The 14,669-nt window shown below is 38.2% G+C and overlaps 1 protein-coding gene across 1 annotated transcript in view; it reads left to right on the top strand.

The window, feature by feature from the left end:
- The first annotated feature begins 611 nt into the window (after nt 1-611).
- The window catches only part of ttc28 (tetratricopeptide repeat domain 28), a 188,893-nt gene continuing 174,835 nt past the window's right edge, over nt 612-14,669 (top strand). Inside the window, exons 1-2 of the mRNA XM_047372558.1 lie at nt 612-936; nt 7,044-7,406. Of these exons, the coding sequence (XP_047228514.1) occupies nt 907-936; nt 7,044-7,406 (393 nt within the window). The 5' untranslated portion in view covers nt 612-906. The remainder of the gene's footprint in view (nt 937-7,043; nt 7,407-14,669) is intronic.

Raw genomic sequence — 14,669 nt, 5'->3', positions numbered from 1 at the left:
TACACAACAACATGGGAGGCACACTATCCTTATTGAACGGACATGAAAAAAGCTGCAGGAACTTGTTTAAGTGTAAATGACAGACCATCGGCTTACCACCCTTGGCAGACTGACGCCCTGGGTGGTTAACCGAACTGTGCATGTGAAAAGTTTAATGGAATACTCTTTTACACACCAATTCAGTATGGAAAAGAGGAGTAAATAAACTGTTTTTATTATTATTTCCAAAACATATTTCCCACCTAGCCTAAAGTCATTTATATATTTTGACTGGATGATTAAATCCAATTACCCAACAGCTCCAACAACCACGTCATAAACAAGCTTCCTGTCGTTTTAGGAGGCTGTACATGAATACAACAGAAGTAATTATTTTAAATATAAAAAAGATCCGTTTCCTTTGTGTTTGGTTTGATTTTTACCCAGGCGAGTTGAACTGTTATTCAGAACAAGACCCAACTCCACGTGGAGCTCATTTTTAACGAACAAACACCATTCTTGTGTGCAGCTTTGTTTTGCATTAATGTCTGTCAGGTAACTTAATTCCTCTCTGATGTCATGAGGAGTAATTGAAACCTTGCTAAGGGCTGCAGCCGTGGAGCCGACCGGATCCCCGCCTCTCACCGGACAAAAATTCCGCTATGGGGAGGATCGGCTGCGGGGAACATGGCGCATTCACTGCGGATTAACTTTCACCAAGAAAAACTATGGAAAGTCGCTACATAATAAGCGCGTCTCGCTGGATCTTGAGCTGATTCGTAGAACAGGTCACCGGGTAACGGACGGCAGACGTCTGGGCTTGTTTTGGATGGTGTCTTTGGGTTTTCCTGTCCTGCCTCAGTTCTGCTGCTGCTGCTGCTGCTGAGGGATCAAAGTTTGGAGCAGCAGGCGGAGGATTTAGCGGAGATGGAAAAGCCCAGAGCGAGGAAAGAGAAGGTGAGAGCGGTGGAAACAGAAATGGCAAGACATGCGGTTGTTTAGTGTAATCTGTCGGAGGAAAAGAGATAAAGTTTGCTGGAGCTTTTGATAAAAACAGGTTGCTCATGACTCATGAGGTGTTGGCATCCTGCAGGATTTATTAGCGAAAAGTCTCAAAACATAGGCGGCCCGAGGCTGTATGGGGCCCTAAACAGAATTTGATTTGGGGACCTTCCAACTAACCAATAGGCTATTCCCTTTTTGTCATCCCTATTTATGTATTTTACATCTAAGATAAGATAAGATAAGATCTAATTCTGTTGTGACAGTTAGAGCTCAGAAGAATGTACTTGTTGAGCGCAGGATGGAAATTATCCATCAGAATGTGACATGGTCTTCATTTTGTTCTTTTAAACACTTCACCAGGAATATTACAGTTAAATGTATTAATTTTTACTGTGTTGACATAGTTTAACCATTATCTTCTAACCTTGGCTATTAACGTGACTGGACCGTGTAGAAAGGTGGAGCATCAAAAATAGTTAGGCTACTTATAAAAGACTAATCTGTTCAATAACAAAATATTTTACTAGAAACTGTCTGACTTCACAAATTTTCATTTGACATTTAAATATCTTTCCAAACTGTTTTTTGCTGCAAGAGTACTGCCAATGTGCGACAGGCACATAAATATTTACACATTTTATATACGATGTGAGTGCTGTTGGTTTGGGTGCCACAAGTAGTTGCTTGGTTCACTTGTATCTTGGGCTGGCTGTACCTGAAAAGCTGTCAGGCTTGGGTCAAGGTCCTGTAAAGCTGAATTAGATTTCTACATTGTTCGTTCATAATGTAGAGAAAGTCTGATTTTTTTCATGCCTGGGTAAATATGAAAAAAATCAAATATGGAACAAGGGCTGCACCAATGCAACCCTTTTTCATGATACCTAACTGCAAGGCCAAGCGGGTATAGACACTGGATGGATAAAATAAAGTTTACATTTCCAGATTTCATTTGTTATTCCATTTATAAAAAAATAAAAGCCTGAATTTGTGAACAAATTAGATAAAACACTCTAGTGCTATTGCTTTCACTGATACTGTGATTAAGCTTTTTAGCAGCAAAAACACTTCAAGTGGGTTTGCAATGAAACAAAGAAAGAATATGTGGAAAAGCACCCTTATGTTCACTCATGGCCTCCCAGCCCCTCTATAGTCAAAACCTAAAAAGAAATAAAAGGAATAAATGAATGAATGAATGCATGAATGGGGATGTACTCTATATCAACAATATGTCCTATTGTACCAAGCACTATTTTAATAAATGTTTTATTCAATCTATCCCAAACTGCATGTACAGTGCCTTGAAAAAGTATTAAACATTATTGGCACATTATAACAATTAGTGCATGATTGTGAAATGGAAGGGAAATTATATGTACAACTGTAAACATACCAAGAAATTTGAATTTCTTGAAAAGTATACTGTCATGTTTTGTATGTTGAGAGTAGGACCAAAATGCAGACAGGACCTTTCGATTCATAGTGGAGGTTAAATAATTGAAACAGAAAACTTAAAGATCTTTAACAAGGAGAACTGAACATGGAGCACAGACATAGTAATGGGAGGAGCCAGCAAAGAACAATGAAAACCAGTGAGCCTATATACTGAGGGAATCAGAGGTGTAGGAACAGCTGTGGAGGAGACCAATCAGGCAGACTGAGGGAAGATGAATAATTAACACAAAGGAAGCTGAACTAACACACAAATAAGCTACAAACCAAGGGGAGAAAGACTAACACTGATCTTGACCAAAGAACACAGCAGACAGGTCAGAGAGAAAGTGGATGAGAAGTTTAAAGCAGGCTTAGGTTATGAAGAAATAGTTCAAGATTTGAACATCTCACGGAGCCCTGTTCAATCTATCATCTGAAATGAAAAGCATATGGTACAACTGCAGTTATACCAAACTCCACCTTAACTGGCAGCATGGGCAAGAAACGCACCAAAGTAGAAGAGCAGAGATCCACAGCTCAGGAGGTAGAATCTGTTGAGAGGACAACTGCTAGGTGTGCAGTCCACAAATCAGGCCTTTATGGTGGAATGGCAAGACATTGCAAAATGCTATATATAGCAGAACACCAACAATGTAGATCACAATGAACACACCATTCCCACCGTAAATCATAGTGGTGGCGGCATTATGCTGTGGGGTTGTTTTTCTTCAGCAGGGACAGGGAAGAGTTGATGGGAATAAGGATGGACCTAAATACTGGGAAGTCCTGGATGAGAACCCAGTCTGCAAAGGACTGCAGACTGGGGCAAAGGGTCACTGTCCAGCAGGACAGTGAATGGGGGGGGGGGAGTTAGATCAAAGCATATTCATGTGTCAGAATAGCTCAGTCAATGTCCTGACCTAAATCCAACCGAGAGTCTTTGACAAGATTTGAAAATTAATGTTAGCAGATTCTCCCCATCTAATGACTGAGAACTGGTAAAAATGTCAGTCACTAGACGCACAATGCTGGTACAAACATAACCCTTACTTTGAACCCGACTTTGAACTGTAACTTTAGCGATAATATGGTTCCACAAATTCTTGACCCAGATGACTGAATAGAAAAGCACACCGAACTGTCATTGTAATTTGTCCAAAAAAAAAATTACTTAAAATAAAAGCAGTTTCTTCGGCTTAACAATCTTTTGTTGGTGTATCAAAAAATCCAAGATACTACATATAACGCCAAAACAAATTCCTTGTATGTCCAAAAACGTACTTGGCAATAAAGCTTTTCTGATTCTGATTCTGATTCTGATAACAATTTGGTTGTATTGTGACAAACTTGGGGAACCTTCAAGGGGTACCTTTGCTGAGCACTGGAAAAGTTATAAAGTCCTTAATTCAGAATATAAATAATACTGATCCTGAAGTGACTTTTTATCAAAGCCTCAGGTCATGATTCTATAGAATGAGTAATTGCCATTGTTGGTAACTGACATATCATGTTATAAACGAACTGTTTCATAGACCGTTTGAGAAGCAGAAAATCATTATACCTTCTGATCTGATGCCACATGCCACTCCCTTGAAAATATATAAAATGTTATAAATTGACATCTTTTATGAGGCTTTAATTTTAAAATCCTACATGAAATATGAATAAAATATGTTAAGTGACATTTAGAGAAACTGAACTATTAATCATGATATAAATCATCTTTGAATGACAGTTTACTTTAAAAAGATTATTAATATTATGAATAATGTGGGTCGTATTTACCTATCTTTATGTCTGACTTGCGCGGACTCAGCAGGGTTACAGGACAAACCCATTGGTTACAGGACAAACACCTACCACTCGAGTCACTATTGCCATAAACGTGAATGCCTCTTAGCACTTTGGCAAACTGAAGTATTGCCTCAGTTAGAGTCAAAGGGATACAGAAAACTACATGCGCTACCACCAAATCCACAACACTCTTGACTTCTTTAGCAAAAACATGACAAATGTTAGTCGATTCTGCTAGCATCTCCTTTTCAGAACCAGGTAGCCATAATGAGGCTCAACCCCTACTTCTCAAAGGCTTGACCTCAGCCAATAGAAGAGAAGCTGAGGCGGTGATGCTGTTCCAAAGACCGCACCCTCTATCTCTGTCCTGCCCCGTTCCTCATTACATTCCCAGCAGCATGTTGAGGGAAAAAAGACAAAAGAGCCACCAAGGAATGTAATAAAGAAAGATGGAAATAAATGGGCTCAGGGAAATCAATTGGATAAGAAAATACAGCAGGGATTTATAGGAGGAGAAAATATATTGGTGCTAAAGAAATTAAAGTAAAATTATTTTGAAAAATAACATATTTTTGAGGAAAAAAACATGTTTTAAATCTATTTAGATGGTAAAAAAATTGAAAGAAATAAAAGAGGAGAGGGGGTCTTGGTTGTATGGCATGCTGGGGGATGTTTGCCCAGAGCACCAAACAGGCTAGGACTGCCCCTGCTGCTGAGTGTTGCGTTGAGTCTTTCTACTTGTCACCTGACTATCTGAATGCACAATACTGATGAGCTGACACAAAACTGTAATCATTCAGATGATGCAGGCCACACAGTGTTGTCCTTGAATATTTATTTATAATAAATAAATAATGTGAAGGGGCTTAAAGCTAAATTGTTTACCATAGCAGCTTCTTCTTCTTCAGCCCCTTTGGTGAAAATACCAAAACAAACTATTCTTTTGATTTACTTCGCTTGACCGAAGTGTTAGCTACATTTTTTAAAAACTTCAATAGAGGACTGTAACAAATAAAAGATGTGCTAGAGAGGGGGTACACAGACATTAAGCCATTTACCAAAAGAGCTTTTTTTCTGTCACTTAATTATTATGTGCATCAGGAAAGTTTTGCCACCCTGTGGGTAGAATTGCGTTGGTATTTGGCGCGTATCGGTTTTTACTGGCCTGAGTGAATAGAAGACTCATTGATGTGCAGTGAATATGCCTGTTATTTTTTAGCAGTTCTAAGGAAGTGAAACTTTGACAAAGATGTTACATCTAAATGAGGCTGGTTTGCTAATGAACTCTTTAAGAAGACCTTTCTGATAACCACTGTGCAGGTAAAGATGTTTAGTATGATCCCTGAGTTAACCAGTTTTTTCTCTTGCAAATAGTAAATCCTTGAAGTATAATCAGAATTAGCTTTATTGCCAAGTTTGTACAGACAAACAAGGAATTTGAGAGATAGATAAATAGGTTTGTTTGAACTGATAAAAAAAACCTACATAGAACAGGTGCTTCACTCTGCTATTATTGCCCATATCAGAAACTAGCGAATGCCTTCCGTCTATTTCAAGTAAATCTTAAGTACCACTTCAAGCTTTTTTGGCCTCTTCATCAACAATGTTGGGTGATACATTTGGAAGGTTTGGGATTCCCTTTAGTCCGCATGTGTGTGGCTGGATGTTTGTGATTAGTTGCGAAGTAATGACGGCCTTGGTGTAAGCTCTGGTGAAAGCACAGACTTGTAAACACCAGATCAGAGAGGGAGGCAGCTCTGTCAAAACTATACCCACCCAGCCATGGTGTGCACATTTAAGCCCATGTTTCAGCAGTTGTGGCAGACATGAATAAGAACAGAACTCTGTTTGACTTCCCCACTTTTTTTTTCCACGTCTTCCTAAAGAATTCAAGTGGTTACCGCTGAGCAGAACAGAAAAGTGAACGCAGCATTTTGTTGCCTCTTTTGACTGTATAATGAAATTCATATGAGGCAGCTACAGTTTGGTGGTATTGTGGGTAACTTTCTATTTTCAATAATGTTTTTTTATGATTTGTATCGAAATGTAACTCGTGTAGTTTTTCCAACAATGTGAACTGCATAACTGATTGAATGGATAACATGCAAATAATTATGTTATTAATTTATCAGTGAAATAAAGTGCAGTACATTATCTTAAAAATCAGCAATCAGAAAATTTTATTAATAGCATTTTGTTAACAAAAGGAATTCCCAGGAAAACTGACAACATTTTACAACCCATAATAGTTTGCATCACAAATTGCTCAAGATGAAATTTACTGCAACATGGTTATAAGGGTGTGGGAGAAAAATCAGAGGAACGTTAATACATGGAGGTCTGTTTGAAAAGATTTGCCTAGAACTTTGAATGTAGTATGGTGCTTTTTTAAAACTAATATTGTTTGAATCCAATAACCTATAAATAAAGTATGCTAGATTAATTGTTGATTATCCTGATGGAAACCATATAGTTTTCTCATATTTTGTTCAAAGCTGTAAAAGTGTTTGTCAGGTAATACCAAAAATATGATTTCTGCAAGCTTTAGATTAGACCATGTTCAATGGGAAGATATCAGATGGTTCTGTGCAAGTATACTAATAAATACCATTTAACAACTAGTATGGTGGTACGTCAACTGTAAGGGGAGAAAGTTATCTCAACAAGTAAAACAAGAACAACAGCTACTCAATATAGAGCTGTTATTGTTTTTAAAACATCAGTGGATTTGCTGATATAGTTTTTTGTTAATGAACCGATAAATGTCTTGTCATCTCTTATTAACCATCCCTCTCCCTCCCATCTGTCATCCTTTTTCTTCATCTTCTCCCCAGTTCTCCCTTTTCGGCTCTCGCTCCACCTGCAGAGCCACCAACCCTCCCTCTTCATCCTTTCAATCTTCATCTCCCGGGATCCCCTCAGCCACAGTTGGGAAACGGACAGATCGAATTTCCGGCTCTGGTCCAGCCGCCCTTAGCAAAGCTGAGTTCTTGGAACGTGTGCGTCACAGTAACCAGGCCTGCCAGCAGGGGGAGTTCGCAGTGGCTGTTGGTCTTTACACTGAGGCCCTCACCGCAGACCCGCAAAACTGTATCCTGTACAGCAACCGATCTGCGGCGTATCTGAGACTTGGACAGTACGGCAAGGCTCTGGATGATGCGATCAAAGCTCGACTCATTAACCCTAAATGGCCCAAGGTAAGAGGTTTAGCCTTTGATGACCTGTCGATAATGAATTACACACCTAAAATGAGAGCTTGATGAAGGTGGTGGGAGTAGTTTCTTTGTTCAAGAAGAGCTTTATTGCCCTGTCCATTCAGAAGGTAGTGTCACATGTTACAATGGTATGATTATGGAAATAGAAAAGTGTCAAAGTTGTGGCTAATTATGAACAATTATAATCAACCTAAATGCCTCTTATACATCTTAATTTGATTATCTTTTTTGTTTGTTTTATGCTCAATGGTTAAAGTGCAAATGTTCATTTGATGCTGAATGTGTACTTTTTCACTTGTCTTTTAAAATGAATGGTATGACAGAGATCTAACAAACATTGGATGTGTACTTTTACATTTTAACACAATGAATGATAGATATGCCATGCCTACTATATCACCTTCATTGTGTTATAGTAGCAACTGGCTTTTGAAGCCATTGGTTGATGGTACCAGATGATAGTTTGCTGTGTTGCCTTAGGTTTTAAACAGTTTTCTTGGCTTTGTGAGTAACTGGTCTGCTGTCGCTCCAATACTGTCCTCTGTGAAGAATTTCAGCAGGCTCCTTTTAAACACTTTGACCGGTAGAGTTTTTACAATACATTTAAGTAATAAGGTAAGACCACACTGGGTACACAGGGATGAGACAAGCATAGAATGTTTCAGTCCAGGTCTGAACTCTCTAAGTACTGCAGTTTTCAACCAGGACCCAATGTGAAGTCACCCTAATGCCATAAATCACAGTGAAGTCACTCTTCTTTCTACAGAGAAATGGCTTCACAAATTATGGATTATCGATTTTAAAGAATCTGTAAGTAGTGTAAAATAATTCCATCCATCCATCCATCGTGTATTTTGAATCACAATATTTTTTAAGTAAACTATGCAGATATTTACTGCCTCTGGCTACTGGTGTTTGATCATCGAAGAGGGCACTTGTCTTTCCATTACTCACTAACTCTCTGCTGCCTGAAACAAATGTAACTCATTTAAGTTCCCTACAAGCAGTGACTTTATCAGTCAGCCATTTGGTGCTGCAACCTCTGCATACAGTTTCAGTCAGATGTTAACATCCTTTCACCATGAGTCTGGATTTTATGTTCATTTTTGCTATTAATAATGCATTTGACCCTTTCTTTTTTGTCTTTTCTGTGTGGAATCATTATACAACAAATTTCAGTTATTATATAAAACAGAGATTAGATGCCAACGATTTTTAGGGGATTTTCAATAATCTTCACAGGGTTTAAAACTGCACAAACAGGGTCAACCATATAAATACACCCCCACTAATATTTGGTTAAACATCCCTAGCATTGAGGTCAGGGTCATTCCAGGAGCTCAGTGTTACTGTAACTTGCTTTAAAGACTTCACTGATTGTTCTAAAGTTTCGACCATTTGACTGCGAGTGTCCTTCCTACATGAAAGAAAATTGGTCAGGATGTTCAAGAACGACTCATGATCAACATTCAAGCATATAATAAACTGAAAACTGCCTAAACACCAGTGTCACTGTCCACAGTGAAATAAATGAACTCAGGGGAAGAAAGAAGTCAACACCTTCAAGTTAAATTTGTGGCTGCACATATGCATAAATCAAATACTTTTTGAAAAAAGATTTTCAGACCTAACACCACTGTATCATATCAGAATCAGCTTTATTGCCAAGTTCGTACATACAAACAAGGAATTTGACTTCGGTACACTTTGCTCTTTGGTTTTGTTTTTATATATATCAAGCATGGTGATGTGAACATCATGCTGAGGCTCTGTTTCTGGTGTTGGTCCATTGCACAAATTGATTAGAATAATGAAGAGTAATGATCCCAAACACACATAACAAACTTGTTTTGGAATGGATACAGCAGGCTAACATTGAGGTTCTGGTATGGCCCCGACCTCAACCCTTTTAAAAGTTTGTGGATTACTCCTACAACAAAGCAGTCTAAGTGTACCACTAGTTTACATATTAGTTTGCAAATATCCAAACTTCCTTGACAATACCAGGATTTTGTGACGCCTAGAGTCTTGAATTAAAAAACAAAAAGAAAAAATTAAAATAAATAGAAAAAATAGGGAAATCTGGTTACATAAGCACACGTGCACAAACTTAAACTAATACCTTCTTGAAGCAACCTTTGTTTAAATTTCTGAATTCAGTCTTCTTTGGTCTGTTTTTCCTAATGTTGTCTTGACAATATTCAGCCACTCTACCTTTTAAAATTTCTCATTATTGCTCTGATTTTGAGAATCTTCTTTCCACAGATAAAAAAAAAGGGTTAAAAAAAAAAGAAAAGAAAATCGGGCCATTGGAATCAATGTGTACCGAGGTCATACACCTTAAAGTCCTTTATGGATAGACTTTTTCTCAGAGTGTATGGGACCCAGACGTAACACAGACCCACCCCTTGCTGCTCACTGCCAATCAGCTGCCTGAAAAAAGGCAATTATCTTTTTCTCATACAGATAGGCACTTTGGAAATATTTCTGTCTGAAAAGCAAAATACAAACAGTCTATAAAGGAGCCCCACCCAACATATAAAGATGGGTCTGTTTTAAATTTGGTTGGAAAGCGTTTTTAAATAAAAACTACTGGTCCATACTATATATTTTTTATCCTGGATTGCCGTGTTATCGATGAGACCATTGTAATGTTCCTGAATCAAACCAATCACTTACACAGAAAACCAGACAACTGCTTCTCCCACTTGAAGTGGCTGCTTGCACCTAAACAGTAGAAAGTCAGAGAATATAGTCAGAGTCCTTTAAGTGTCAGAGAGGAAAGTGAGCAGTAGAACTGAGGCTACCTCTGTCGGGACAGCTGGGACCCGGCCAGCCTCACTCCGCTTCCTTTCACTGTGAGAGAGAATGGACGGAAGTGGTGTTTGGGTGTGTATCTGAGCAGTGCACACGTGCGCGCGCGTGTGTGTGTGTGTGAAATAGCTTTGCACGGCTGTTATTTTGTTTTGGAAACCCTGGCGAGGCCTTGGCCTGAGTTTGGTACTTGAAGACAATACCAGAGGCAGCATTCCTGTGTGTGTGTGTGTGTGTGTGTGTGTGTGTGTGTGTGTCTGTCTGTCTGCATAGTGGAGGTGTCATTGCTGTGAGCTCACTGCAGCATTTGCTTTGGGTCAAAGCTAAGGTCAGAACTGATGAAGTACCAAAAAGACAGAATCTTTCTTAGGCGAGACGTTTACTTCTGCCTCAGTTCCTTCTTTCTGCCTTTCATTCGGCCATCTTTGCTTTCTTCTCTCCTCCTTTTCTTCTTCTGTGTTTGCCTCCCACAGTTTGTCCCATTGCTGCCCCCGCTGACTTTTCTGTTGGCACAACACGCTCAAACACACATTATCTGGATCGCACACACACAAACAAATCAACCGACTCGGTCATGGGAACGGAGTGGTGGAGCTGGTCAAAAGTCGCTAAAGTTTGTGTGCTTATCTGGATAACAGCCTGCAGAACGGCAGAGCTTCCCTGCATTTTGATGTTTTTGTTTTCGTTTCATGAATTCGAGGCAAAAATTTTAGAAAGCCTTTTGTTTCTTTGTGATTCAAATGAAGCTAAACCTCCCAAGTAAAACTGCTGCAAGAGCGAAAGCCTTTCCTTTGACTAAGAAGTTCTTATAAGCTTCTAGAGACTCGACTGTTTTGTTTTTCAATGTTTGCTGTCATCAACACACGCTCTGTGTTTTTGTGGTTTGGTACTTTTGAAAACCGTTTTTTTGAGAGCAGGTTTATTCTTTAGATTGCCAAGCTCAGAGTTAAAGAGAAACTTTCGGGTCTCCTTACAGACTCATTGAATTTGTAGTGTCGGGTAAACAAGTCTAATGTAACAGAAAACCTTAAGTAGGTGCTGTGTTGACCGATAAGTTGCTAAGGACAAAAAGTTACTTTTTGGTCTCACCTGATTAGAGCAGGTTCTTCCACTTGTGGCAAACTATGAATAAGACGTATTTTAAACAATGGCTTTCTTTTTGCCACGGTTCCTAAAAGGTCAGATTTATGAATTGCACAACACACAGCTTTTCTGTTGACAAATTCTTCCATCTGAGGTGTTACCATTACCATTGTCTTCTTAGTTGCTTCTCTGAATATTGCACTCCTTGTCCAGCCTGGAGGATGGCCATGTCTTGCTAGGTTTGTATTTGAGCTGTTTTCATTCTCAGATGCTAGACTGAACAACGCATTGTGAGATGTTCAAAGTTTGGGATATTATTTTGTAACCTAAATGTTTTAACCCTTTCCCACAACTTCTTCCTGACAGATATTCTGTGTTTCTTGGTCTTCATGAGGCTGTTTGTTCACTAATGTTCTCTAACAAACCTATGAAGCAAGAAACATAACAGCTGGATTTATGCTTTTTACTACTTAGGACACTTTGTAAGGTAATTGGATGCCCTGGAGTACAGGGGGTTGAATATATACAAATAATACAATTGCATGCCACACTTTTGTTTTGTAACATATGCTTAAGTAAAAAAACTATGTATAGTTTCCCTTCCAGTTCACAACTATCCACTATGTTATTATCCATTAGCCTTTTAAAATCCCAGTAAAATTAAGTGTAATATATGGTTGTAATGTAACAAAATGTGAAAAAGTTCATGCAATAGTAATACTTTTGTAAGTTACTGTAGACACTTAACCCCTCCAAAAAATCTGATCAGTTCCTTTAAATCTCTGAAGATGCTTTAGGAGAGATTTATGTATTTTGTATTGATGATAAACTCAGTTGTTGAGAAAGCAATATTTAAATGTATTTGAAAAATCTGTTTATTTTTTAATTATGATATATTTCTTTCCACTGTTCTGGTCACAATGAATAATCCACAGATACTACAACAAATAAGAAATAATAGTGCTTGTTATTTAAAAACAATAACACTGAACACACAGAATCTTTTTGCTTTCATCAAACTAACTAAAACCAACCTAATGCCAACTTTTGCTCAGTTTGGTTGCGCTAGATGTTAAACGTTTAGCTGACGCAGTAAGAATCAGTGCGGACCATCAAAGAAAGTTTGAGCAGCTCTCTGTTCTGAAGTGGAGGCAGACCAGATGGCGGCCCGCTCTGCCTGTCCACGGAGCAGCCTGAGGAGTTGGCCCCGCATCGCTCAGGATAACTCTGTCATTAACAAAATACTCACTAACCATATGCTGCAAAGTATTACTCATATGCATGCAAAGAATGTTTAGTTTCTTCAAGTGGGACGACCAGAAAGGGTTTGCTTTGGAAGCCTCCCCACAAGAAACAGTTTATAAAATAATGAGATCAAACTAAGGGAATTCCCTCCTGTTTGGGTTCCATCGGTGTTGTAAACATGGATGGAAAAACATGGTCTTGTTGGTTGTATGAGCTTCTGTATAAAATGAAATTTCATTTGATTCATTTGGTTCAAATTTAAACAAAAAAAACATACATTGTTCAGATTTTTTTTTTTTAAAGGAAAATAAAAATCACTTATTTTGTACTGCAGAGTTTTGTATAACTAAGATTGTGCTACTGGTTTCCAAAACCTGTATTTTTTTTTCTTGGTAATGGCTACATATACCAAAACAATGTGTTGTTATTCAGACTTTAAAGGGAAAACAAAATCGGTACATCAGTCCATTGCATGGTGTCACATGTCTGAACAAGATTTCTGAGAAACCACTAGAGAGCAGCAGTGACCTGTGAAATTCACATTACATTCATAGAGAAAGTGAACTTTCTTGTGCTAAAGCAACAGAGATGCCTTCTCATGACCTACATCACACGAGGCTTTGTAACAGGCATTCAGAAGCACACACCATGTAATCCATCCCAGGTGACTAAGTGCTGCAAAGATGCGTTTCAGAAGCTATTCTGGAAATTTGGGGACATGTTATTGTCATCTAGTGTTTGCTTTATTCCTTGATTCTTTTATTTTTCGCTAAAATACATCTCTCCCATTACCCACATTAACAGAAGGGCCCAGCTTCTTTGCATCTTTGTCTAAAGGTGGACCTAAAGGCTCAGTTAACATTGTCACATGGAAAAATGGCGCAGATTAACACCAGATTGCTTGCTCTGTCTCTCTGACTACCATAACACTTTTGCAGAATAAAATAAGTATTTAGCCTGGAAAAGTAGTATAGATTAATTTTCAGGTAATTAGGAAATACACATCTACTTCCACTTTGTTTTATTGCTTAGGCAGCCTGAACCAAAGCCTGCTGTCTCAGCAGCCAACACAAGTTGCTGGAATAGTTCTTTTTACTTGTCTTCAGTACATTCATCCTCCGCTCGGCTGTCTGTGCAAAGGGAATTGCTAAGGAAGGACAAAGATAAGAACAGCTGATCTCTTTGAAAGATTGTCTCAGTTTGATGTGAACAAAGCCTAGAGGGAATGTCACATGATGAAGATTTAGGTGTCTTTCCCTATGCAAATCTCTTACAGGCACCAACTAGCCACAACGGCTAGTAGGTTAAAGGCTCAGTTAATAAGGCAGTGCCATCCGTTAGAGCTTGTTGTGCCCATTTTGTAGTTTGCATTTCACAAATCTGATCTGTTTTGAAGAGTGGCAACAAGAAACCCACTGTTGAAAGAAACAAGTCAAGTCATTTAAGGGGCACAGCAAACATGTGGAAGAAGGTGCCGTGGTCAGACCAGACCAAAAGAAACTTCTTTTGGCTTACATGCAAAATGCTATTTGTGAAATGAAACTAAGACTATGGATCATCCTGATGTTGTGCAACAATATGCTTAAGTTATTTATTATTTACTTAAATAACTTTTGGTCTGTAAGGTATTGTCCCGTGAATACCAGTCCACTTTGGCAGTGGTATTAGAAAAATTATATTCTAACTAACCTTCACATAGAGTAACAAAACTGTAAACGCGATGAATGATAAAACTGAAGTGGTTAAAAAGGAGGCGCTAAAATCAAGGCAGTGAATAAAAACAGGCAACATTAAATTTGATAACGTTAATATTTATAACATTAATATTTAACATGTTATCATTTTAATGACCTCCAAATTCACGGATTCTAATTTTCACAGAGGCAAAACTAATCACATGTTGACTTTTACGGCACTTAATTTTACCATGTTCAGTAATTCACACCTTCAATTCATTTCAACTTACTTTTTGTTACTTTGACCCCTAAGAGACTTTTTGCTGTTTTATTTTTCCTATCTTTTATTTCTTTCAAATTTATTACTACTTAAATATATTTAAAACGTGTTTTTTTCCTTAAAAATATGTTATTTTTTCTAATTATT

The sequence above is a fragment of the Girardinichthys multiradiatus genome, chromosome 8, assembly GCF_021462225.1.
Source record: "Girardinichthys multiradiatus isolate DD_20200921_A chromosome 8, DD_fGirMul_XY1, whole genome shotgun sequence".
Classification (NCBI taxonomy): domain Eukaryota; kingdom Metazoa; phylum Chordata; class Actinopteri; order Cyprinodontiformes; family Goodeidae; genus Girardinichthys; species Girardinichthys multiradiatus.
This window is presented reverse-complemented; position numbering and strand designations above follow the sequence as displayed.